Source organism: Prionailurus bengalensis, chromosome A2 (assembly GCF_016509475.1).
Source record: "Prionailurus bengalensis isolate Pbe53 chromosome A2, Fcat_Pben_1.1_paternal_pri, whole genome shotgun sequence".
NCBI classification, from domain to species: Eukaryota; Metazoa; Chordata; class Mammalia; order Carnivora; family Felidae; genus Prionailurus; species Prionailurus bengalensis.
Genome location: NC_057348.1, coordinates 18,433,113 through 18,456,899, shown reverse-complemented (window position 1 = coordinate 18,456,899; position 23,787 = coordinate 18,433,113). Strand labels below are relative to the sequence as shown.

The 23,787-nt window shown below is 56.1% G+C and overlaps 3 protein-coding genes across 26 annotated transcripts in view; all 3 read left to right on the top strand.

The window, feature by feature from the left end:
• The first annotated feature begins 135 nt into the window (after positions 1 to 135).
• On the top strand, positions 136 to 11,543 carry USP19 (ubiquitin specific peptidase 19). Of its 23 annotated transcripts, none has more exons than XM_043590329.1 (27): positions 136 to 301; positions 1,784 to 2,043; positions 2,298 to 2,333; positions 2,505 to 2,633; positions 2,720 to 2,853; positions 2,930 to 3,229; positions 3,338 to 3,554; positions 3,684 to 3,840; positions 3,952 to 4,023; positions 4,139 to 4,254; positions 4,356 to 4,576; positions 4,661 to 4,856; positions 4,940 to 5,073; positions 5,183 to 5,341; positions 5,430 to 5,540; positions 6,001 to 6,111; positions 6,193 to 6,294; positions 7,071 to 7,211; positions 7,303 to 7,421; positions 7,658 to 7,795; positions 7,895 to 8,208; positions 8,312 to 8,422; positions 8,510 to 8,726; positions 8,810 to 8,962; positions 9,058 to 9,218; positions 9,300 to 9,478; positions 10,478 to 10,987. In XM_043590329.1, exons 2-27 carry the CDS (start codon positions 1,920 to 1,922, stop codon positions 10,703 to 10,705), a joined length of 4,080 nt encoding a protein of 1,359 aa, XP_043446264.1. In that variant the 5' UTR covers positions 136 to 301; positions 1,784 to 1,919; the 3' UTR covers positions 10,706 to 10,987. The 23 variants fall into 23 exon arrangements, with proteins under 23 accessions (XP_043446264.1, XP_043446266.1, XP_043446261.1 ...); XM_043590331.1 differs by having other exon boundaries at positions 136 to 381; positions 4,362 to 4,576; XM_043590326.1 differs by having other exon boundaries at positions 136 to 381; positions 3,338 to 3,560.
• Positions 11,544 to 14,788: 3,245 nt separating this feature from the next.
• QARS1 (glutaminyl-tRNA synthetase 1) lies at positions 14,789 to 21,776 on the top strand. The gene is made up of 24 exons (XM_043590353.1): positions 14,789 to 14,933; positions 15,085 to 15,232; positions 15,593 to 15,702; positions 15,862 to 15,937; positions 16,345 to 16,409; positions 17,010 to 17,063; positions 17,200 to 17,260; positions 17,626 to 17,697; positions 17,803 to 17,888; positions 18,066 to 18,152; positions 18,560 to 18,659; positions 18,771 to 18,849; positions 18,931 to 19,039; positions 19,145 to 19,275; positions 19,383 to 19,475; positions 19,587 to 19,724; positions 19,812 to 19,899; positions 19,985 to 20,128; positions 20,249 to 20,353; positions 20,543 to 20,635; positions 20,754 to 20,881; positions 20,975 to 21,041; positions 21,116 to 21,241; positions 21,634 to 21,776. The coding sequence occupies exons 1-24, from the start codon at positions 14,817 to 14,819 to the stop codon at positions 21,682 to 21,684; spliced, it is 2,328 nt and encodes a 775-aa protein (XP_043446288.1). The 5' UTR covers positions 14,789 to 14,816; the 3' UTR covers positions 21,685 to 21,776.
• Positions 21,777 to 23,029: 1,253 nt separating this feature from the next.
• The window catches only part of QRICH1 (glutamine rich 1), a 53,717-nt gene continuing 52,959 nt past the window's right edge, over positions 23,030 to 23,787 (top strand). Inside the window, exon 1 of one of the 2 annotated variants that reach the window (XM_043590350.1) lies at positions 23,030 to 23,142. The gene's annotated coding sequence lies outside the window, so the exon portion shown is untranslated. The remainder of the gene's footprint in view (positions 23,143 to 23,787) is intronic. The other variant, XM_043590352.1, reaches the window with a different exon arrangement.

Here is a 23,787-nt window from a genome sequence, read left to right as displayed (position 1 = left end):
ACCTCAGGATGGCACCAGCAGGGCCAGGGCGAGGCCAAAGCACCGGAGCCCCGCCTCCTCCGTTCGGGCCCGCCCCGGAGCTGCCCGTCGCCGCATGCCCACTCCCACCGGAAGTGCGTCACCAGCTAGGCTCTCAGCCACCCGCGGCCGTAACTAGAAGTCGAAACAAAACAAGCGGCTGAGGCGGCGGCGACGGGACGGGGGAGGGGCGCGCCGGAACCGGAACCGACCAGACGCCGGAACCGGAACCGAGAGCGGGTTGCCAGGGCCCTAAGAGGGCTGGCGGCGGCGGCCTCGCTCGGTGAGTGGGACGGGCCGCAACTCGCCTGTCTGGCAGGAGCCAGGGAGGCCGGGACGCGGGCCCCGGGCTGCCTGTTCAAGGTCATGTGCCGTGCCAGTCTCGACTCCTCGAACCCCGCGGCGTACCGGGCCCACCGATGCGGGCGGGGCCGTTACTCTACGCCCATGGTCGGCTTCCTGCCTCCAAGAGGGCTGGCGGCGAGCGAGGGTGGCTTCCTGGAGGAGGTGGTGGAGGGCGCAGGATTTGGAGGCTGGAGCTGAGTCGCAGCCCGGCCAGGGCGCTGGTCTGTAGTCTTTAACCCCGCGCAGCCGTGTAGGCCGACATGGTCTCTAGACAGACTCTTGTCTCAGTGTCGCCGCGAGAATGGGGAGGGACGGGACCTTAAGCTGGGGCCTGGTGCAAAGAGGTGGAGGGTGTCCACCCCTCGGCTCTGGATCTGTCGTCATTGAAGATCCAGCCCACCAGCCCCCCATAGAAGAACGTTCCTCTACCCCCGCCACACATACACGCTCGGGAACACAGAGTAGTCACTGTTTGCTCTGCTCCCGTCTCAGGCCAGGCTTGAAGCTGCCAGGGGTCCTGGATTCATTGTTCATCCCTACCCTTATCTCAATTTTGAGAACTTTATTTTGGATGGAAAAACCGCCCAGAATCTACTGGCGGGTTTGTGGGAAACTGGGTAGGAGGTCGCTAGCCCACTTCTCATGAGTGAGTGGATCTAGGAAGGAAGGGGATGCTGTCTGTTTCAGTCTCAAACTGGATACCCAGCCAGCTTTGGCTCTGGGGCAGGTTTGCTGCTGAAAGGGTAGTGTGACAGCTGGATACCCTTTTCACCCCAGTTTTGCAGTCCCCTCTCTGCTTGGGACAGCAGCTGGAGAGAAAAATCTCTTGGGATGTAGGAAGAAAACCCAAACAGCACATGGAAATAGTTTCAGAGGAAGGTGGGAGTTGGCAGGCAGCAGGTGGAGCCCCTTAACCCCAGGACCTTGCCTGTGTAGTGGTAGCACCTGAGTTGGGCCTGTCGTTAGCCACAGAGCCTGGTCCCCTTGCTGCTTGGTTGTCTTCTTTCTGCCTTCCTCCTTCACCTCCTACTTCTCGGGTGGTGACTAAGCAGCCAGCGAGAGTGAGGAAAAGTGAGCACCCTGCTCAGAGTGCCAGCCCTGTGGGCTGGAGCCATGGCTCCTTTCCAGATTGGTGGAGGAGCCTGGTTCCAGGCCATGGCTGCCTTGACCTGGCACCTTCTCAGTGAGGCTCCCATCTTTGTGGGTCTGTATAGCAGTCAACTAGGAGTCTCTGCCAGAAGTTGTTGTTGCCACTGTATTGTTTATTTCCTTTTCAGAATAGTCCAAGAGTGTCCAGGGCCACATTAGGTGGTGAGATATTGCTCTGTAGGGTAGTTGTATCCTGGGTTGCTGAGCTCTGGTTGTAACCAAGGAGCAAATTGTTGGGCCTTGGTAGTGATCACTGCTTCCTTCTCATTAGGCTGTCAGTTCCTTGTTGGAGAATTTGGCCACAAAGAGTTGCCAAGATAGCTGGGCCAGGAAGAAAGCGCCGTAGCCCTGACCCAGACGCCGTTGCCGACCCCGGGGCACTCTGGCTGTCGACCAAGCGGCTCAAGATGTCTGGTGGGGCCAGCACCACGGGCCCAAGGAGAGGTCCCCCAGGACTGGAGGAGGCCACCAGTAAGAAGAAGCAGAAGGATCGAGCAAACCAAGAGAGCAAGGATGGAGATCCTAGGAGAGGTGAAAGTGGCATTCCCAGAATGTTTGTGGTCTCCTCCTCCTGCCTTTTGAGCATACAGATTGGGGGTTGGGAGATGACAGTTCTTTCTGTGTTGGTCTGATACCAAGAGAAGAACCCACAGAAGGCTGGGTAGAGCCTCAGCTTTGAGGTCTGCATACTTGGCTGAGATACTGAAGATGGTGCTTGGTGGAGTGGTGGGGTCTTGGAGGCTGCCTCCCCATCATCATTTCCCTGTTCTTTTCTTTGTTGTCAGGGTCAGTGTCCTCTCGGGAGGAGCAGGCCAAAGAGGGTGAGTAATGAATTGGCCTTTTGGATGCTAGAGTGCTATGGGTGAGGAGGGTGCACTGGGGCTATAGCCTTCATCTGGAGCAGTCCTGTTAGGGCTGGGTCTGTGGCACCTGCTTGTCCCCATTGGGAGTTTATGGAGACCCTCACAGTCTTGTTGGTACTCCTCCTACAGAGTTGTTGCTTGATTGGAGGCAGAGTGCAGATGAGGTGATTGTCAAGCTGCGTGTGGGAGCGGGTCCCCTGCGGCTGGAGGAGGTGGATGCTGCTTTCACAGACACAGACTGCGTGGTGCGGCTTCCAGGTGTGCCCATCTGCCCTGAGCCCAGCAGTGTATTTGAATCCTCTGATATTCCCCACCACAGTTCACTGCCCTTATTCTATTTCCAGGTGGTCGGCAGTGGGGTGGTGTTTTCTATGCTGAGATAGAAAGTTCTTGCACCAAAGTACAAGCCCGCAAGGGTGGCCTCCTGCAGCTGGCACTGCCCAAGAAGGTACCTCTGCTCACATGGCCCTCTCTTCTGGTAAGTTCCACAGCAGAGTAGGGTAGGGATACCCAGTGTGGTTGACAGGGCCTGACTGCTGTATCTTTGGTAGAAGAAACCTCTAGGGACCCAGGAGGCGTTGCCAGGGCTGCGGTGTCAGGAGAATGGGCAGGAGCCATCTCCCATTGCCCCGGAGCCAGGCCCTGAGCCCCGGCGGGGTAAACAGGAGGCCCGGAACCAGAAGAGGGCCCAGGGCCGTGGTGAGGTAGGCGCAGGGGCTGGCCCCGGGGCCCAGGCAGGGCCCAGCGCCAAGAGGGCTGTGCATCTCCGCAGAGGGCCAGATGGGGAAGGGTCCAGAGATGGGCCTGGACCCCGGGGCGATGCCCCCCCCTTCTTGGCTGAGACAGCCACCCAGGTGAGAGTGGGGTACCTGTGGGAGATGGGAGGGTAGGGAGATGGACTGCAGTGGGGGGCCACCTGCCAGACCTAGGGCTGATTCTGCCCACAATCTTGCCACAAATAGGCTGAGGCTGAGGAACAGCTCCGGGTACCACCGCTGAACCCCCAGACCTGCCTTTTGGGTTCAGAGGAGAATCTAGCACTCTTGGCAGGAGAGAAGACCGTGTCCCCCAGGAATGATCCAGTCTCCCCAGCCATGGCTCGGAGCAGAGATCCTGAGAAAGGTGACCGTTCCAAAGAGGAGATGGCAGAGGCAGCAGATGCTCTAACCTTGGTGGATGGTAAAGGTGGGGCTGGGGGTGGTAAGCAGAGCCCTAGGTTGGGTTGTAAGGTTGGTGGATGGATAGGGAATAGAACAGCCATGGGCTGGAACCTGTCCTGGGCGGTGCTGAGCTGTGGTTTCAATGTAGAGCCGGAGTCCATGGTGAACCTGGCATTTGTCAAGAATGACTCATATGAGAAGGGCCCAGATTCAGTGGTGGTGCATGTGTACGTGAAAGAAATCTGCAGGGACACTTCTCGAGTGCTTTTCCGCGAGCAAGATTTCACGCTTATCTTCCAGACCAGGTGGGTGGGGTGGCAGGAGACGGGGCAGACAGTGCACTTCAGGCAGGACATTGTATCTCATGCTTTTCTTCCCACCCTTCCTCCTGCCCTGCCCCTGCTCTGCTTCTGCAGGGATGGAAACTTCCTGAGACTACACCCAGGCTGTGGGCCCCATACCATCTTCCGTTGGCAGGTGAAGCTCAGGTGGGTGGTTCCTGGCCCCAGCACTATGCCTGTCCCACCCTGGGCTCCGTCTCCCTGGCCCATTTAGCCCAATATCCACTCCACCTAAGTCCCTGAGCTCAGCCTTTCCCCACAGGAACCTGATTGAGCCTGAGCAGTGCACCTTTTGCTTCACGGCCTCTCGAATTGACATCTGCCTCCGAAAGCGGCAAAGTCAGCGCTGGGGGGGCCTGGAGGCCCCAGCTGCACGAGGTCTGCACACGAGCTCCCTTCATCGTCCAGCCCACATAACTCGGACCCTCATCCCCACCACATGCTGCTAACCACCAGCCCCCTCATTCCCCCTTTTTAAGGTGCAGTGGGTGGTGCAAAGGTTGCCGTGCCGACAGGTCCAACCCCTCTGGATTCAACCCCACCGGGAGGTGCCCCCCACCCTCTCACAGGCCAGGAGGAAGCTCGGGCTGTGGAGAAGGAAAAACCCAAGGCTCGATCTGAGGACACGGGGCTGGATGGTGTGGTGGCCCGCACCCCCATGGAGCATGTAGCCCCAAAGCCAGAGCCACACCTAGCCTCGGTGAGAATCCTGGGTGGGGAGGGCCAAGGTTAGAGGCTGGAGAACCTCAGGGCTGCTCGCTCATGCCCCTCCTTGCTTCCACAGCCCAAGCCCACGTGTATGGTGCCTCCAATGCCCCACAGCCCTGTGAGCGGAGATAGTGTGGAGGAAGAGGAGGAGGAAGAGAAGAAGGTGTGTTTGCCTGGCTTCACTGGCCTTGTCAACCTAGGCAACACCTGCTTCATGAACAGTGTCATTCAGTCTCTGTCCAATACTCGGGAGCTCCGGGACTTCTTCCATGGTGAGAGCAGGGCCTGGAGCCCAGGGCTGTGGCAGAGGGGAATCTTTTCCCTGCTCACACCTGTACTTGGCTGCTGTCCCTAGACCGCTCCTTTGAGGCCGAGATCAACTACAACAACCCACTGGGGACTGGTGGGCGTCTGGCCATTGGCTTTGCTGTGTTGCTCCGGGCACTGTGGAAGGGCACCCACCATGCCTTCCAGCCTTCCAAGTTGAAGGTGATCTGTGGCCATTCCTACCCCTGGCTAGAGTGGGTGGGGAAGGCTGACCAGCTGGGTACGGGGTGGGTGCTGGGTCTCCGTGCTCACACTTGGCCCCTGCATCCAGGCCATTGTGGCGAGCAAGGCCAGCCAGTTCACAGGCTATGCGCAGCATGATGCCCAGGAGTTCATGGCTTTCTTGCTGGATGGGCTGCATGAAGACTTGAATCGCATTCAGAACAAGCCCTACACAGAAACTGTGGATTCAGATGGGCGGCCCGATGAGGTCAGTCAGGGTTGGGGGCAGAGGTGGGCATATCTCATGCACATCCCAGTCCCCAGGGCTCCTTGATCCTCACCACTCTGCTCCTCAGGTGGTGGCTGAAGAAGCATGGCAGCGGCATAAGATGAGGAATGACTCTTTCATCGTAGACCTGTTTCAGGGCCAGTATAAGTCGAAGCTGGTGTGCCCTGTGTGTGCCAAGGTGTGAAGGGCTCCCCTGGAAAGAGGCTCCTAGCTTGGTCTAGCTAGCTTGGTCAAACTGGGGTTGGAGGCATGTGCATCTTTAGATGCTGTTTGGGCAAAGAAGCTGACGGAGGCCTTCGGCTGCTTTGTGGGCTGCAGAAATCAGGCTGGGTAGGTTTCCTGACTGAGATTAAAGGGGTGTTTGGGCGCCAAGACAGCGATAAGGTGGGGCAGGGGTATGGGTAGTATTGGGAAGATGTGGGGTACAAGTGAGGGGCAAATTGATAAATGGTGAGGCTGAGCAGGGCCTCAATTGCCAGAAAGACCCTTCTAGTCTGTCTGGTGTTCTCAAACCTGAGTTTGCTGGTTGGCTCTGAGGCCCTGAGAGCCATCCGAGTGCCTGGATTGGGCTCCCTGGGTGTGAGCATCCTGTTCCTGACTCCCTGTGCAGCCACCTAGTGCCACTTGTGCATCCGCAGGTCTCCATCACTTTTGACCCATTCCTCTACCTGCCAGTACCCTTGCCACAGAAGCAGAAGGTTCTCCCCATCTTCTATTTTGCCCGGGAGCCGCACAGCAAACCCATCAAGGTGAGAAGTAAGCTCCTATTTCTGGGCAATCCCGAAGACCCCGGTCCACCTCCCCCAGGGTCTCTACTCTTGTCACCACAGTTTCTGGTGAGCATCAGCAAGGAGAACTCCAGTGCAAGTGAAGTGTTGGAATCCCTCTCTCAGAGTGTCCACGTGAAGCCTGAGAACCTGCGTCTAGCTGAGGTATATCTGTCTTTCCTCAAGCTCTTACACACATGGATCTGTGTATGTACTTAGGGTGTGCAGTCACATGTGGATGGTTGTTGGCATCCGTGTACATACACACAAATGTGCGTGTGGCTGCACAGTGGTGCACTAGGGGGTGAGGCATGGGTGAAACCAGGCTTTTGGGCTGTGTAACAGAAGTCTGTAAGTTCCCAAGGTTCTCATCATCAGTGTTTACTCCCCCTTTGGGTGAGGGCCCTCAACTGCTTTTCTGTCTTCCAACAAGAAGCTGGAGCTGGAGGGCTACCTTTCCCCCCAGCTGTTGTTCTCCCTCCATCCTGCTACTCCCTCGTATTATCCAAGATGTGTGTGATAGTCTTCCCCTAAGTTTCCTAGCTTCCAGCCTGGAAGTGCTCTTTTCTTTGGGGATAGAAGTGGGAAGGAGCCTCCTCAAATGTGACCCCTCCACTGTAACAGCCATGTTGCAGTCTCAGCAGGACCCCACTAATTGATAGCAGGGTAGAGGCCTTCAGTGTGGTGAAGTGCTGGTTTCACCAGAGTACTGGTTGGGTTGATACTTTCCCTAGTCCTGACTTTCAGGCTCTCTGAAGCACCCGACTGCTTATTTTCTTAGGCACTGAGGCTGGTATCAGCAGAGGCATATGCTGCTTTGGGGCCACAATCCCCACTCTGCTGCCTAGACCCAGGTTCAGGTCCAAGCTTTCTTGTGCCCTGGGGCAGGACTATAGAAAGGGCTTGTCCTCATATAGGATCTGTGTGTCCTCTGTCCCCAGGTGATTAAGAATCGTTTCCACCGTGTATTCCTGCCCTCCCACTCATTGGACACTGTGTCCCCATCTGACACGCTCCTCTGCTTTGAGCTGCTATCCCCAGAGTTGGCTAAGGAGCGGGTGGTGGTGCTAGAGGTGCAGCAGGTGAGTGAGGACCAACCTGATGGCACAAGGCCCTGTGGGAGGGGGCATTCTCAACCAGGCTGGCCTTGCTGAGCCAGACAACCCACCCTAGCGCCCCCAGGTGCCCAGCATCCCCATCTCCAAGTGTGCAGCCTGCCAGCGGAAGCAGCAGTCAGAGGACGAGAAGCTGAAGCGCTGTACCCGGTGCTACCGCGTGGGCTACTGCAACCAGTGAGGACCCCCGCGGTCCCCCCCCTTTCCCTCCTCTTCACATTTCATTTGCCACCCTATCTCCTCTCCTCTCATAGAGGCACATGTTTTAAGCCCTCCACCGATCACTCTACTCTGCCAGACTCTGGGGGAGGCGGGGCTGGCATACCCAGTTCCCAAGGCCAGAGGCTAGCCCCCGGTGGAGAGTTAAAAGAGGTGGGGCTAAGGCCCTATTCTTACTTCCTCCTTCTCTCCAGGCTCTGCCAGAAAACCCACTGGCCTGACCACAAGGGTCTCTGCCGCCCTGAGAACATTGGCTACCCATTTCTGGTCAGTGTACCTGCCTCACGTCTCACTTATGCTCGTCTTGCTCAGCTGCTAGAGGGCTATGCCCGGTAAGTGTCTAGTGGTTGGATGAGGGTGTGGTAGTTGGGGGAATAGAGACGCCAGGTAGGCTTGTCAGGATTCTTACTTGCCTTGCTCCCTGTTGCCAGGTATTCTGTGAGTGTATTCCAACCACCCTTCCAGCCTGGCCGCATGGCCTTGGAATCCCAGGGCACTGGCTGTACTACGTTGCTCTCTACTAGCTCCCTGGAGGCTGGGGACAGTGAGAGGGACCCGATTCAGCCGCCTGAGCTCCAGTTGGTGACCCCCGTGGCTGAGGGGGACACAGGGGTCCCTAGGACATGGGCGGCTCCTGATCGGGGCTCTGTGCCCAGCACCAGTGGAGTTTCTTCTGAGGTACTGGCCAGTGGGCCTGTTGAAGTTGGCTCCTTGCCTGCTGGTGAGAGGATGTCTCGGCCCGAAGGTAAGAGTCTGGTGAAAGGCTCCGCAGCTGGGTAGGGGAGTTTAGTGGGAGCTTGTTTAGGTCCTGGTAGGTAGGGGAGCTCTGATTATATGTTTTTTCACAGCTGCTGTGCCTGGATATCAGCACCCAAGTGAAGCCATAAATGCCCACACCCCTCAGTTCTTCATCTATAAAATTGACGCATCTAACCGAGAGCAGCGGCTGGAGGACAAAGGTGTCTGAGGCTATGGGTGGAAGCCATGGGTAGGCTGGGCTGGCCGTTCTCTACAGCTACATGACGCCTCTCCCTGCCCATCTCTAGGAGACACCCCCCTGGAGCTGGGTGAGGACTGCAGCCTGGCTCTAGTGTGGCGGAACAATGAGCGCCTGCAGGAATTTGTGTTGGTAGCCTCCAAAGAGCTGGAGTGTGCTGAGGATCCAGGCTCTGCTGGTGAGGCTGCCCGTGCTGGGCACTTTACTCTGGACCAGTGCCTGAACCTCTTCACTCGGCCTGAGGTGCTGGCGCCTGAGGAGGCTTGGTGAGGATGGGGTGGCAGGCAGGTGGTTGGGCAGGGTGGGGTGGAGATCTGCTGGTCTTAACCTCACCTGTGTCTGCTGTCAGGTACTGCCCACAGTGTAAACAACACAGAGAGGCCTCCAAGCAGCTGCTGCTGTGGCGCTTGCCCAACGTACTCATTGTGCAGCTCAAGCGCTTCTCCTTTCGGAGTTTCATTTGGCGTGACAAGATCAACGACCTGGTGGAGTTTCCTGTTCGGTAAGTGATGAGCCCTGGTGATGGTAGTCAGGTTATAGGGGGTACCATCCTGGGCACCTGTTGACTCTTTGACCTTTCTCTGGCTGGGACCACAGGAACCTGGACCTGAGCAAGTTTTGCATTGGTCAGAAAGAGGAACAGCTGCCTAGCTACGACCTGTACGCTGTCATCAACCACTACGGAGGCATGATTGGCGGCCACTACACTGCCTGTGCCCGCCTGCCCAATGACCGCAGCAGCCAGCGCAGCGACGTGGGTGAGGGCACATGCAGCCAGCAGGATAGGTGGTAGGCGTGGGGGTGCAGGTTATGTTCACACTCTTCCCACTTCACTGTAGGGTGGCGCTTATTTGATGACAGCACGGTGACAACAGTAGACGAGAGCCAGGTCGTGACGCGTTATGCCTATGTTCTCTTCTACCGCCGGCGGAACTCTCCTGTGGAGAGGCCCCCCAGGGCAGGTCACTCTGAGCACCACCCAGACCTAGGCCCTGCAGCCGATGCTGCTGCCAGCCAGGTGAGGCGCTGGGGAGGCTTCATAGGCTAGTGAGCCCGATTCATAGACGGGAGGGGGTGGGGCACAGCCTCCTCTCTTCCAGCCATAGACCCCTGGAGCTTTGGGATTTGTGATCTTCTTACATCAGAGTCCTAGTTAGAGGAATCCCCATGCTGTAGTGACACTTACAAAAGGTGCATGCACAGCAGCACGTTGCTGTTGGCATGCATACAGGCACCCTCTTGGCACAAGCCTACGTAGCTGCTCTGAACCTCACTGGGTAGGATGCCATAAACAGACTGTACCCGACACTCACCCAGCTTTCCTCTGCACCCTCCTCACATGCCAGCCAGCCCACAGACTCTCATTTGTCATCACTCCCTTGTTCTGATGTGCACTCAGGACAGGGCCTGTCCAGACTGGCCATGGGCTAGGGTGGCCGCCACCCTCTGAGGTGAGCGTCAGTTCCTGCTGAACCCTAGGGGTCTTCCGTCCCTTATTGACATGGGATGCCATAGGTCTGGTTGGTGGGCACTGCTGCATCTCTCTTTGGACTTGTTTCCTCCTTGCTGCCCTCTTCTCCCTTGAGCTCTCGCTGCTCAGATGCAGAGGAATCCCAGTAGATGACAGTGGTCACAGTCTATCGGGACATGGGTGGGAGGGAGCCAGATTACTCAGGTTCACAGCTCTATCCTCCATGAGCTCCTCTGTGGGAACCCTGGGCTGAAAAACTGACTAGCTAACCATCCCCCTCCAATCTCCACGAGAAGCTGCATGTCAATTGGGAAGCTTTTTGAGGGAGCCAAAATGCTGTCAAGATTCACCTGCCCTGGTGCTCTGTCTAGACAACTCTGCAAATGGCCCATTTGGCTCCCACCTGCCCACCTCCCTGCTGCTTGACTTGGGATGTGTAAGGAGTTAGTGCCAGTAGTCTTGGGTGGGAGCATCATGGCCAGGGGACACTGGGTCCCTCCCTGCCCTCCTGCCCCAGGTGCTGATGGCCGTTTCCACACACTGTAGGCTTCCCGGATTTGGCAGGAGCTGGAGGCCGAGGAGGAACCGGTACCTGAGGGGCCTGTGCCCCTGGGTCCCTGGGGGCCCCAAGACTGGGTGGGCCCCCCACCACGTGGCCCTACCACACCAGATGAGGGCTGCCTCCGGTACTTTGTTCTGGGTACCGTGGCAGCTTTGGTGGCCCTCGTGCTCAACGTGTTCTATCCTCTGGTATCCCAGAGTCGCTGGAGATGAGCTCGACTGCAGGCAGCAGCTGTGAGCTGGCCCACCTGCCTGCCCATCAGGCAATGCCTGCCTCTGTGGTGGGGACCAACTCTGGGCTTGGGCCTCAGTGTGTGCGTCTGGTGGGTGAGGGTGGGGACTGTGGCTCCTGCCGGGACAGAGCATCTAGGGTGGGTATCCGTCCAGCTGTTTGTCCATTCATCCTGCTGCTCTGACCTGTGGCATGGGGCTTAGTCCTGCCCAAGCAGCTTCCTGTATTTCAAGTGTTAATAAAGCGAGACTGTTCAGGCCCGATCTCGTCTCTCTGTCTCAATGCCGCTGCTGTCTGCGCCTGCCTTGGAGCCCTCCCTTGGGTGCCGGGGCTCTGAGCCAGCACCCCCGGGATGCCAGGCAGCATACTGGGCAGCCCCCAACCCCTGTCCTCATATTCTGTTGCAGGGACTAGGCCCTGGCCAGGCCCCCGAGGTGGCCCCCACGCGGACAGCCCCTGAACGCTTCGCCCCCCCTGTGGACCGCCCAGCCCCCACCTACAGCAACATGGAGGAGGTCGATTAGCAGGTCCCTGGCTGGTGGGGGAGGTGGGGACTGGGTTTGGGGAATCTCCCACAGAAGGCCAGCTCTTTGCCGCTTCTCCTTCGCTAACCCAGAGGACACTGGCTTCATCAGTGGGGGTTGGGGGTGTGATTGAGGTGGGAACCTCACAGGTTGGGCCCTTTTGTCAGTTTGACCCTCCCAACCAGTGGACCTTGGCTTCTCCAGCCACTCCCAGTGCCGCGTGATTTGATTCTCAGTTGTACCTTCAATTCTTTCTGACTCGCACCATAAACGTTATATAATTTTATTCTAAAAATTGTAATTTTTTTTTTTTTTTTGCATTTTGGAAGTGATTGCTGCTGTTTAAATATATTTTAAAAATAAATGATAAATAAGCAGACTTAGTGACTATGATGCACCAGGTGCTGTGGCCACCTCTCCCCATCGAGAGGGGAGGTGTGTGTGTGTGTGTGTGTACACATGTATGTTTATAGGTAGGTGTATTAAAGACCCTGAAGGTGCTCTGGTCTGAGTAGAGATGGTGGGGTCCCACTGTAGCCCCTGTGGGTCATGAAGCCCCGAGTGCCATTAGCTTTCTGGGGCCTACCTGCTGCCCTTTGATCCCACCAGTTCTGGGTCTCATATGGAGGCAGCTATAGTGGACATCACTGTCAATATCTTCTACCTAAAGGATGGGTGAATACCCCATGAGGCTCCAGAAGTTGAGGTAAAAGGTGCAGGCACTGGAGTAGCCTGGAGCTGACTGCCAGACACGTCAGGGAAGACTTGTTAGCAAACAGGAAGCACTGGGAGTATTGCCTTCTTCCTTTCCTAGTATCAGGTTTTTCTTTGCTGTAGCCTGAGCACCATCTGGATCTCTTAGTGGAGAACAGAGCAGGGGAAAAATGCTGTGGTGAGAAAGACCCTGCTCCACAAGGAGGATAGGCAGAGAGACCAGAGCTCATCTTGGCTGCTTTCATATGGAGGGAGGTTGCAGGGTCCTGGCGGGCCATTTCTTCCCTGGAGTCCCTGAGACCTTGGCTCCTGGCCATTGCCCCAGGCTGTTCACCCATAGTGGGTCTGCAGTCTTGTCCTAGTTTCAGAGCCCCTGTGACCTTGTGAGAAGCTTCCTTGACTCTCTTCATGGATAATGTTGCTTCTTCCTCTGTCCAATTGCTTGGAGGTAAGGATGGGTGTCTCCAGCTGGAGGAGATGGGGACCAGAGGTACTCATGAGGCGAGTGTTAAGATAAAGCCAGAAAGAGTATAAGGCAGGCAGCGGTGGTACAGGATCCTGGCAGCCCTGTAAGTCCATCCCTGTCCCAAGCCTCTGGGGCCAGTCATACAAGAAGGTTAGCATGTGGGCCTTGCTACTACCCTTTAGCCTTGGCTGGAGTTAGGGGGGGCAGTGAGCAGAGGGAGCTCTTGGAGAAAGCTACCCCCGTGACCAGTGTTGGCTTTTCTCTATGGGAACAACAGCACAAGGGCTGTAGTGGGGTTGCTGGCTGGGGGGTGGGGCTGGGGTTGGGAGCCTGGAGAGCGGGGTGTGAGAACCTGCAGAAATGGTGGAATTGCAAGATGACTGCCATTGGCTGGCATACTGTGGGAGGGCCTGCTAGGTATGGGGTACAACAGGATTGTGCTGGGTCTTTACTGTGTGCAGCTCCAAGTGTCTAGCCACTGGGGGTCTGCCTGTACTGGATGCACTGATCAAGGGGCTCCGTCCATCCCTGACCTGCTGCTGTTGTGTCTGCCATATAACCTTTCTGTGGCATCTGCACTGTGGCTCTACTGCCTGTGTGCTGTCAGTTTATGCCCCAGGACCCTGCTTCTTCCCATGCCACAGCTGGGCCTTGCAGACTGTTGCCTGGCTTTTCTCCTTGTGATCATCTTTTTCTTGATTTTCTTTGAAGTGGTGCCAAGGGCTCATGCAAACTAGCCAGCCCCTGGGCTGGGCCATAAAATTTCATGATTCTGTCCTAAGTCCTAGGGCTCCAGAGGACTGGCTAGCCTGCCACTGCCTCTGGTGGCATTCTCGGTAGCACTGGTGGGGCTACCACTTCATCCTATGACATGGAGCCACAAGGTCCACAGGGTAGGCACCATGAGAGAACCAGAAAAGGGGTTAGTCCCTGACTCCATTGAGGGGGCCATCACCAGACCTGCAGAACTCAGTGATGGTGGTGATGGTGCTGTAATAAATCCTTTGGTGGCATCAGGTACAGAGGGGACAGTGGATGTGGCAGGCACTCTTCAGCATAGGCACCTTTGTAGTGGGCTAGGCACCTGTAGCTGTAGACTCAGCATAGGGCTGGTGTGGCTGAGGCTCCCCTTCTTGGTGCCTGTCTATGGCACCACTGTACTGCATCCCCTGCTCAATCCCCTACACCTAGTTGGCCTTGCCTGGGCTGAACATCAAGCTGGTGTCATGGGGAGCCAAGACACAGGACGAGACTTAGATATTGATAGAGTGTGTGGCACTGGGAAGAACATGGATGTGGTCATCATGTGGGACCCAGATGTAGGCCCAGAAATGAAACTTGGTCATTAGTGGGATATAGCCACAAAGCAGGACACAGAATATGGATAGATTGCAGTCAGGATCCTGCCCAGTTCTTGAAGGTACACAAGTATTAGTGACACCAAAGCCTCAAAGAGCCTGAGTTCCAATCCCAAATTTGGGGATCTCTTCACCATGCTAGCAGCTCCAGTTCCACAAAGAAAACAGACTGTTCTGTTTTAGCCCCATTCTCAGCAGGTCCTAGAAGTCCAGTGAGAGACGGTGGCGAGACCCTCCCAAGCACAATAGGTATCCTCAAGACAGTATTTCATCTGCCCCACACTATCCCAACTTCAGTAAAATGCCTTGTCAAACACTTGCAGATGGTTTTCAAGGTCTAACTTGCTGGTGGTTTTCGTGACATTTGCATGCTTTGATAGGGGAGGGTAATTGTGACAGAAGATTTTAAAACCAAATCATTACAGAACATCTACGAGGTGCTTCCTGGCCCAAACCCCTCTCTCTCCTGACCAGGTGTGTCTAGGTGGGCGCCTGAAAAGTGCCAGACTTACAGAGCCCGCTCTTTATCTTGAGTGGATTTCCCGGGCTTCATTTAGCTCAGCTGTTTCCATGACAACTCCAAAGCTGTTAAGTCAGAAATGTGATAGGGACTCGCAATTGCTCCCAACAACGGAACTAGGATGGTCCCAAGGTTCCCAGGGCTGAAGGAAAAAAATGGAAAAGCAAAGGGCCATGCCTGCTTCTACCTCCTGCTTCTACCTCCTGCTTCTGTGCTGAGCAACTTCCCTCCAGGTCGGCGGCAAATCTCCCTTGAAGTCCTATCGCCCTCTACCCCTTAACCTCCGCAAGAGACCGCGAGCGCAACGACGGAAGTGAAGCGCCCGGAAAGGCGGGTTTGGGCCGGCTCTGCCTTTTAAAGGGCGCTGAAGACCCTGGCGAGCCCGCCCCCTCCCTTCAGGAAGGCTACCATTGGCTTTCCCTGGCGGCTTCGCTCTCTTATTGGTCAGTGGGCTAATGCCAACGTGCAGATTGGCCCCAAAGTTTTCTTTCGGTTTCCGGTGTGCCAGCGATGGCGGCCCTGGACTCCCTGTCGCTCTTCACCGGCCTTGGCCTGAGCGAGCACAAGGCCCGGGAGACGCTCAAGAACACGGCTCTGAGCGCGCAGCTGCGCGAGGCGGCGACCCAGGTGCGAGTCCCTCTGTCCTTGGCCCGGGCTGCCGACTGTGCCCCAAAGCTGGGCTGGGTCCCGATCCCGATCCTGACCTACCAAACTTGTCTAACTCAGGCTTTTCTTACTGGGCGTGGGGCTTCTCTCCTGAATCTCCTCGGACTCCCAGGCGCAGCAGACTCTGGGCTCCACCATCGACAAAGCCACCGGGACCCTGCTCTATGGCTTGGCATCCCGACTCAGGGATCCCCGGCGTCTCTCTTTTCTTGTGAGCTATGTAGCCAATAAGAAGATCCACACCGAGCTCCAGCTGAGCGGTGAGACCCCTGCCTGTCCTCCCACTTCCACCTCCAACTCCTCCCTTTAGCCAAGACCGCTGTCTGCCCTTTCTGTCAAGTGCCTCAGCATTCTCTAGATGCTTCATACTGCACTCCTCTCTAAATCCAGGCCCTGGCACTGAAGGATGGAGAGGGCCACCCCTGGTGAGACTGACTGGGGAATAGTGTAGGTCTGAGGGAAAGCCTCTTAACTGTGGTCTCAGGGCTTCTCTAGGGTGGTGGTGCAAGGCTTAACCTCTGAGGAGGCAAAACTGTGATTGGGGTTTCATCGGGGTAGGTAAGGCCTTGTCTACCTGCTTCTTGGAGCTGTGATGTCACTCACTGATTCTTCTTTCTCAGCTGCCCTTGAGTATGTGCGAAGTCATCCCCTGGACCCCATCAACACCCAGGACTTTGAGCAGGAATGCGGTGTGGGTGTCATGGTGACCCCAGAGCAGATTGAGGAGGCTGTGAGTCTTTCCTTAGGCATTGGGTACCTCCTTAGTGCTGATCCTGGAAAGGAGTGGCTCATCTTCTTCACCCAGGCAGACCCAGGGTGAGACTGTGGGTGCCTAGGAGCGTTTCAGAAGAACGCTTTTCTGAACCACATTGGTTTGGCTTTCTTGCAGGTGGAGGCCGCCATAAATCGCCACCGGCCCCAACTCTTGGAGGAACGTTATCGTTTCAACATGGGACTGCTGATGGGTGAGTAGGGCCTGTGTCAGGAGACTATATTGTTCTCTCTGGTCATGCCTTCTTTTCTGGGTGTAAGTGAGAGAGAAGAGGGAGGAATAGAGCATCTTAAAAGTGGTCTGGTTGAGGGGGGTGGTGGTGTGCCTGGGTGGCTTAGTCAGTTGAATGTCTGACTCTTGATTCCGGCTCTGGTCATGATGTCACAGTTTGTGAGCACAGAGCCTGCTTGGGATTCTCTCTCTCCTCTCTCTCTGCCCCTCTCCCCTCTCAAATAAACAAACATTAAAAACAAAACACAAAACAGTGGTCTGGCTGGCCCCAGGCTCTGGTTCTTGAGGTCAACCAGGACCTTTTCAAGGAAGGAGGGTGGGAAGTGTCCTTCTTGGCCTTTCTGCAGCTCTTTGTGCCCATGTTTCTAGGAGAGGCTCGGGCTGTGCTCAAGTGGGCAGATGGCAAAATGATCAAGCACGAAGTAGACATGCAGGTGGGCAACTCCTTGAGCTGAAGCAGGCAAAGACCCTGCCATGGACAGTGCCTAAAGTCCACTGAGGGGTAATTAGGAGTGGGAGGGGAAGAGACACTGTCCATATTCTGATGGTGGATAGTAGAGCCTGGTGTGGAGGGGCAGCACCTTGGTGGGCAGTGAGAGTCTTGGGCCTCTGGATTGTGCCTAATTTGGGGTGAGTTTCTTTTCTCTGGACTTAAGTTGCCTTATGTTGTAAATAGGGGTGATAAATTGCCTTATATTGTAATAGGGGTGCCTTCATCTCAGGATGATGGCATAGAATCACAAGAGGCTGATGGCTGAAGTAGATTGTTATCTTGATGCTGAGCCCACAGTTACTCTCTGTAAATGGCAGTTTTTGTTACCTGTTTTGCTACCAGTTTTTGGACTCTCAGGGGGGACAGAGCATTTGAGGCCAGCAAAACCATGTGAGGAGCAGAAGTGGGATGGGCTAGGTAGGTTTTTCAAGGCAGTGCTTGTAGGCAGGCCAGGAAGCCCTTAGGTGGGTGGGCACGTTCCATCAGGTGCTTCTTGAAAGAGAACACTCCTGTTTCAGCCCTGACTCTGGTTTTTGCTCAGGTCCTTCACCTTCTGGGGCCCAAGACGGAGAATGATCTAGAGAAGAAGCCCAAGGTGGGGCTGAGTATGGTCCTGGGTCCCTGGGGATGAGGTGGGGTGGGCTGAGACTTTAGGCTGGGGAAGGGAGTATGTGACTCCAGTGATCCCAAGACCAGGAGAGACCCTGACCCAATTTCTGGGCTTCTTTCAGGTGTCAAAAGCTCGGCCAGAAGAAAAAGACCGGAGGACAGCAAAGGATGTGGTAGAGAATGGTGAGAGGCTTGAGGTTCCTGTCTGATTCAGCTCCCTGACTTCTGGGCTTTCACCTGATGGGTCCTTACAGCCCAGTCTCCTCAGGCCATTAGCATACTCATCACCCTGCCTTCTGCTGCCAGACTGGAATTCCTGGTGTTTCCTTTGTTCCCATTACCCAGAGACTAGTATGAGGAGAACTGAGAAGTCTGGCTCTGTATCTCTTATCTCTTATCTCTGTGGTTAGGGAAAGAGGGGCCCGCTTGGTTCTATTCTGGTTGCAGGATGTAGGTAGTACTGAGAGGCAACTCCCTGAGCTGAATGGGATAGTTAGCTGTGTTTAGAGGATCAGAGGATTAAGTTTTCCTTGTTCTATTCTTCACAGGTGAGGCTGCTGGTCAGACCCTGTCTCTGATGGAGCAGCTCCGAGGAGAGGCACTTAAGTTCCACAAGCCTGGTGAGCAGGCAAATCAAAACCCTGGGGAGGGTGAGCAACTCTTACATCCAGAGTATGGAGCATTGGGCTGCAGCCCAGTCCTCAGGCTTATTCTGGCCCTGGCAGGTGAGAACTACAAAACCCCAGGCTATGTGACCACTCCACATACCATGGATCTACTGAAGCAGCACCTGGAGATCACTGGAGGACAGGTGTGTGGAAGTACTGCAGGAAAGTTAGTGCCATCAACACTTGCCAGAGGGCCTGGGCTGCTTTCATGCTGCCCCATCCAACCTATCACCAGAGCCTCCCTGGCAAGGGGCATCTGTTGCTTTATAGTAGTCTTGAGTTCTGGTTTAATTTCTCTGTTCCCATTTTCTTTATCTCAGGTACGTACCCGGTTCCCACCAGAACCTAATGGAATCCTGCACATAGGACATGCCAAAGCCGTCAATTTCAACTTTGGCTATGCCAAGGTGAGTGTGTGGGAATCTGGCAATCAGGGTGACCACTTGCTGCTCCCTTGATTGGATACCAGAAAAGTGTCCTTGCCTTTCTTTCTGCTCCTATGTTCCCAGAGCAGACAAAGGGCATGGAGGAGAATCACATATGTGATAGGTAGCTAGGAATCCATTGGGCTTATTGGGAAAAAGTTCTGGGTGAGACAGTGAGTTCAGCTTTGGGGAAATGCCCAGTGCAACCCCTCAGGTTTAGAAAGAGGCTGTTTGGAGTTGATGTAAGATTCCTTGTTTAAGGTATTCGATACAGAGGATGAATGAAACTCCTGAAGGCATTTCAATTCTGACCTGGGAGAGCTCAGTTCAACGAGTTGGATTTTGGGAGCTGATGATGTGAGAATTTACATATTCTGTGACTCTCCTAGGCCAACAATGGGATCTGTTTTCTGCGCTTTGATGACACCAATCCTGAGAAGGAGGAAGCAAAGTTCTTCACTGCCATCTGCGACATGGTGGCCTGGCTGGGTATGGGCTGGGCAAGGCCTGGGAAGAAAGACCTGGTGGTCTTTCTTGGGCTATGGCTTGCCATTGGGTATCCCTGGTTGGATGTTCACATTGTGTCTTTTTCTGCCCCAGGTTATACACCTTACAAGGTGACATATGCCTCTGACTACTTTGACCAGCTGTATGCCTGGGCTGTGGAGCTCATCCATAGGTGAGGCCAGGTCCATGATGTAGAGCCAGGCAGGCTGCCCAGGACATAGCTATCTTGGGTGCTCACACCTTTTCCCCATAGGGGCCAGGCGTATGTGTGCCACCAGAGAGGAGAGGAGCTCAAAGGCCACAACTCCCTGCCCTCACCCTGGAGGGACCGTCCTATAGAGGAGTCACTGCTGCTCTTTGAGGTGGGATTTGGGGGGTGGGGGAAGCAGCTGGATCTTTGTGGGTCAGGATGCTGAGAAAGAGATGCCTCTGTGCTGAGAGGCAGCCTGAGGCCTTGCTCCTGTCAGGCAATGCGCAAGGGCAAGTTTGCAGAGGGTGAGGCCACACTGCGGATGAAGCTGGTGATGGAGGATGGCAAGATGGACCCTGTGGCCTATCGAGTCAAGTACACACCACACCATCGCACGGGGGATACCTGGTGGGTGTGAGCATGGGGTGGGGCTGTGGAGTTGTAGAGTGGGGTGGTGGGCCATGGGTAGGGCAGAGTGGGGTTGGATGGTGGGGCCCATTGCCTATGCCCTGCAGGTGCATCTATCCCACCTATGACTACACACACTGCCTCTGTGACTCCATCGAGCACATCACCCACTCACTCTGCACCAAGGAATTCCAGGCCCGGTGAGGGAGCTGGGCCCATGGGTGGGTAGGGCCAGTGGGATTCTAGTAGCCCTTCCTGTGGTCTCTGTCTGGTCTGGGGTGGCCAGACCTGACTCTACCTTCCCACCCCAGACGCTCTTCCTACTTCTGGCTGTGCAATGCATTGGATGTGTATTGCCCTGTTCAGTGGGAGTATGGCCGTCTCAACCTTCACTATGCTATTGTGTCTAAGAGGAAGATTCTCCAGCTTGTGGCAGCTGGTGCTGTGCGGTAGGTGTAATCGTTTGCCTCATTATACGTTGGCGGTACTAGTGGCATGTACTGCCAAAGGGCTTTTCACCACCTCCTTGCCCACAGGGATTGGGACGACCCACGGCTCTTCACGCTCACAGCTTTACGTCGGCGGGGCTTCCCGCCTGAGGCCATCAACAACTTTTGTGCTCGGGTATAGCCCAGTGGGTTTGGTGGGCAGGTAGGGATTGAGGACAGCATTTGCGGTGTTGCTGACTGATGCTGATCTTTCCTGCTAGGTGGGGGTGACAGTGGCACAGACCACAATGGAACCCCATCTGCTAGAAGCCTGCGTGCGTGATGTGTTGAATGACACAGCCCCACGGGCCATGGCTGTGCTGGAACCGTTACAGGTCATCATTACCAACTTTCCTGCTGCCAAGGTAGGTATGCCTCAATGTGTGCATGCGTGCGTGTATGTGTGTTGGGGGTGGTGCACCTGGGTCTGGGCATGGGGGGGTCTCAGTGCCTAGTGTGACTCAGACACCTATCTCCTGCTATAGTCCTTAGACATCCAGGTGCCCAACTTCCCGGCTGATGAGACCAAGGGCTTCCATCAGGTTCCCTTTGGACCCATAGTCTTCATTGAAAGGACTGACTTCAAGGAGGTAAGTGGGTGTGGAGGGTACTGTTTGCTGCTAAGCCCCGTCCTGAGGTCCCTTTATCCTCCTCTGTCAGCCCACCTACTTCTTACTTCAGATGAGTCAGTCCCTGCCAGACATAGAGATGGGGGAGAAGCCTCTTGTACCTATTTGCCCCATTCAGTCTCTTGTGTCTGCATCACTTCCTACCTCTAGGAGCCAGAACCAGGCTATAAGCGCCTGGCGTGGGGCCAACCTGTGGGCCTGAGGCATACAGGCTACGTCATCGAGCTGCAGCATGTTGTCAAGGTGAGAGCTGGCTGCAGTCTTCCTACCTCAGTGCTTGCTGCAGGGAGGATCTGGGTACGTGCAGCTTCCAGTCCTTTTAGTGGTTCCCAGGTCTAATTGCAGGCCCCTTGACTTCCAGGGTCCCAGTGGCTGTGTAGAGAGCCTGGAGGTAACCTGTAGACGGGCAGATGCTGGAGAAAAGCCCAAGGCCTTTATTCACTGGGTGTCACAGCCTCTGACATGTGAAATTCGCCTCTATGAGCGACTGTGAGTGAACAGAGCTGGGGTGCGGGCAGATACAAGATGGGCATTGCCTGCTGTGGCTACCCAGCTGGAGTCTGACCTTCATTCTGGCTGCAGATTTCAGCACAAGAACCCTGAAGATCCTGCTGAAGTGCCTGGTGGATTCTTAAGTGACCTGAACCCGGTAGGCTCCTGGGGTGTAAGGTGAGGGTGGTGGGTCTCCCTGGCTGGATGGCCACCTGAGTTCCCTGCCCACAGGCATCGCTACAAGTGGTGGAGGCAGCGTTAGTGGACTACTCTGTGGCCCTGGCAAAGCCCTTTGACAAGTTCCAGTTTGAGCGGCTTGGCTACTTCTCCGTGGATCCAGACAGCTGCCAGGGACAGGTGCTTTTTACCTGCTTGCCCTTTCTACAACAATACACTTGTGGCAGCCATTTACTGTGGCATTTACTTTGCCAACATTCCCTTAGTTAACTGAGTTGGGGTTCATGTTTTACTGATGAGGAAATGGGTTCAGAGGTCCATGCACAAAATTTTGTATGGACCCTGGCTTTCTTACTCCTCAAGGTGTAGGGGTCCGCCATAGTGGTGGTTATAATCCTTATAAAATGGAGGCCCAGGCCATCAGTCCCCTACTCACAATCATAAAGTTATTGAGAACCTGAGTGTTCTGACCCTCAGCTCCTCAGGGACGAGGTGAGGGTAGGGTCCAGTGAGGTCTGGGCCTTCTAGTCTGGTTCTGGCTTGGTTGTCATTCTTCCCCCTCTGCCATCCAGCTTGTCTTCAACCGGACTGTCACACTGAAGGAGGACCCAGGAAAGGTGTGAGCTGTAAGGAAGCCTCATGGACCTACCTCATCCTTCTGGAAGCTAGGGCTACCCAGACTCCATGTCAATAAAGAACAGCTAAATTCCCTGGAGTCTGTGTGTTATCTGTCTGCACTTCCAATCTCTGAGGACCTTAGAGATTTGCTGGGGGTAGGGAGGAGGTGCAATGCACACTGAGCAATATGGACAGCTCTGAAACCACTGTTGCATTTCTAGCGCTCAAGGGCAGGCGCCTGGGCCTGCCTGATTTGAAATCCTCTGCATCTGGTCTGAGGCACTGGCAGGATCTGGGTGTTGTTCCACTGTTAGGAACCTTGTGCTAGAGGGATCTGGAAGGTTTGTGTCTGCCTGTGTGCCTAGGCAGATGAAAACAGACTTGGTTCTCCATCCAGTCATTCAGCAAATAATTATCGAGTACCTACTATGTGCCAGGCACAATGAGACGAGGAAGACTTCTGTGGTTTGCCTTCTAAGATGACCACCTAGTTGGGGAGACAGAGGGTGGCTAGGCACTGTGCAAGAGAGATCTCCCTGGGGACTGCAAGGCTGGAGGAAATTCCTGACCCAAGTCTGTGCCTCAGACTACTCTCAAGAAGTGACTCCTTAGGGAACCCCTAAGGGCCAAGATGTTTGCCAGGGCAGGAGAAACAAGTGCAAGCGCCCTGAGGCCCTTTAAAGGAAGTCTACAGGAGAATGGTTGCCCTCTGGGGCAGTGTGGGCTACAAGTGAGGCCCACGTGTGCCTGCAGCTTTAACACCCTCCACATTTTCCCTGTATACAAACACAAGCCTACCCAAGGCCTGCTTTAAGGTGGACTGGGTTGCGGAAGGCTGGATTAGGATGACAGCAGATTGAAGAGGGGGTTCCCAAATGTTAAGGACTCCTGCTGGAGAGTGACTAAGGCCTTACCAGGTAGCATTATGGTATGGGGGCGCAGGGCCTAGATCTGGGGCTATGGGCGCTACCTTAAGCAAGAGCCCGGGCCCCGCCCCACGTGGGGCTGCGCAACTGAAGGAGGCCTGGGATGGCTGCTGAAGGTTGGTCCAGAGAGCAAGCTTCGAGCCCCAACCAGCCCAGGCTCCAACTCCAGGCCAATCTCTGGCCCTGGCTCCGCCCAGCACGGAGGGGCGTCCGAGGGCGGGGCGCTCCGCCCTACACTCCAGGCTCTTCTTGCGGTTTCTGGGGCCCGAGGCCAGGCCTCTAGCCTCGGCAGTAGCGTTCCCTTTAAGTTTGGCCAGGAGGCAGCCTCAACTCTCGCGGGATCCGACGCTTCGGTTATCGCGAGAGGGGCATTCGGCACCATTGGCTGTGAGGGTTGAATGTAAGATGGCGCCCAGGGAGCTGTGAGGGGAAAATCCTGTCGATCTTGGAGCGGCGACGGCGGAACCGGGGCCCCCAGCGGTGCGGTGGGGCCGGCGGGTAGAGCGGCGGCGGCGGCGGCGACGACGACGTCGCCGGGTGAGGGCTGCAGTGGGGGCAGGGATGCGGCGAACCTGCGGGCCTGAGACAGCGGGCCCACCCCACACAACGGCGGGCGGGGGCGGGCGGGCCGCTGCCTCTGGGCCCAAGAGACCTCGGGGCGGCTCCGGAGTGGAGAATGTCCCTGGGCTCGCGCGCCCCCGCCCCTTGTGGGGTGTAAGAGAGGCAGGTCGGGGACTCGGGTGGGCGCGGCGCGCGAACGCGCACTGGTGCTCGGGCGCGCTCGGCCCTGTTTATACACGGGCGCGCGCGCGCTGTGCGGCCCTCCCGGTGCGCGTGGCCGCCGACGTGCGCGTTCCCGGTCCGGATATCTCGGCTCCTGGAGCTGCGGCCCTTGGGCAAGAGCGGCTTTCTGTGGCGCGCGCCCGCCCGCGACCCCCAGCTTCGGGGCGCGCGCCCCGCTGTTGGGTGGCGGCTGCGCCGCCGCCGCGAGGACGCGCGGGACACCTCTGCTGCGTGGAGCGGCGGCGAGCTGGCGGGCGGCTCGCAGTGTGAGGAAGGTTGTGGGTTGGGCCCTTCCTGCTCTGGTGACGTCCCCGGACCGCCATGGCCTAGGCCTGGGGAGAAACCAACCGGCTTTGCAGTCTTGCGGTTCCGCTCCTCTAAGAGGCGGGCGAGATTGCT

Excerpts from the sequence above, each read along its gene's own strand:
- QARS1 (XM_043590353.1), top strand. The coding sequence starts at position 14,817 with ATGGCGGCCCTGGACTCCCTGTCGCTCTTCACCGGCCTTGGCCTGAGC. Across the intron at positions 19,276-19,382 it reads CATCGCACGGGGGATACCTG|GTGCATCTATCCCACCTATG; the intron begins GTGGGTGTGAGC and ends TATGCCCTGCAG. Across the intron at positions 21,242-21,633 it reads CAGACAGCTGCCAGGGACAG|CTTGTCTTCAACCGGACTGT; the intron begins GTGCTTTTTACC and ends TCTGCCATCCAG.
- USP19 (XM_043590323.1), top strand. The coding sequence starts at position 1,920 with ATGTCTGGTGGGGCCAGCACCACGGGCCCAAGGAGAGGTCCCCCAGGA. Across the intron at positions 6,112-6,192 it reads CGCACAGCAAACCCATCAAG|TTTCTGGTGAGCATCAGCAA; the intron begins GTGAGAAGTAAG and ends TTGTCACCACAG. Across the intron at positions 8,209-8,311 it reads GAGGATGTCTCGGCCCGAAG|CTGCTGTGCCTGGATATCAG; the intron begins GTAAGAGTCTGG and ends GTTTTTTCACAG.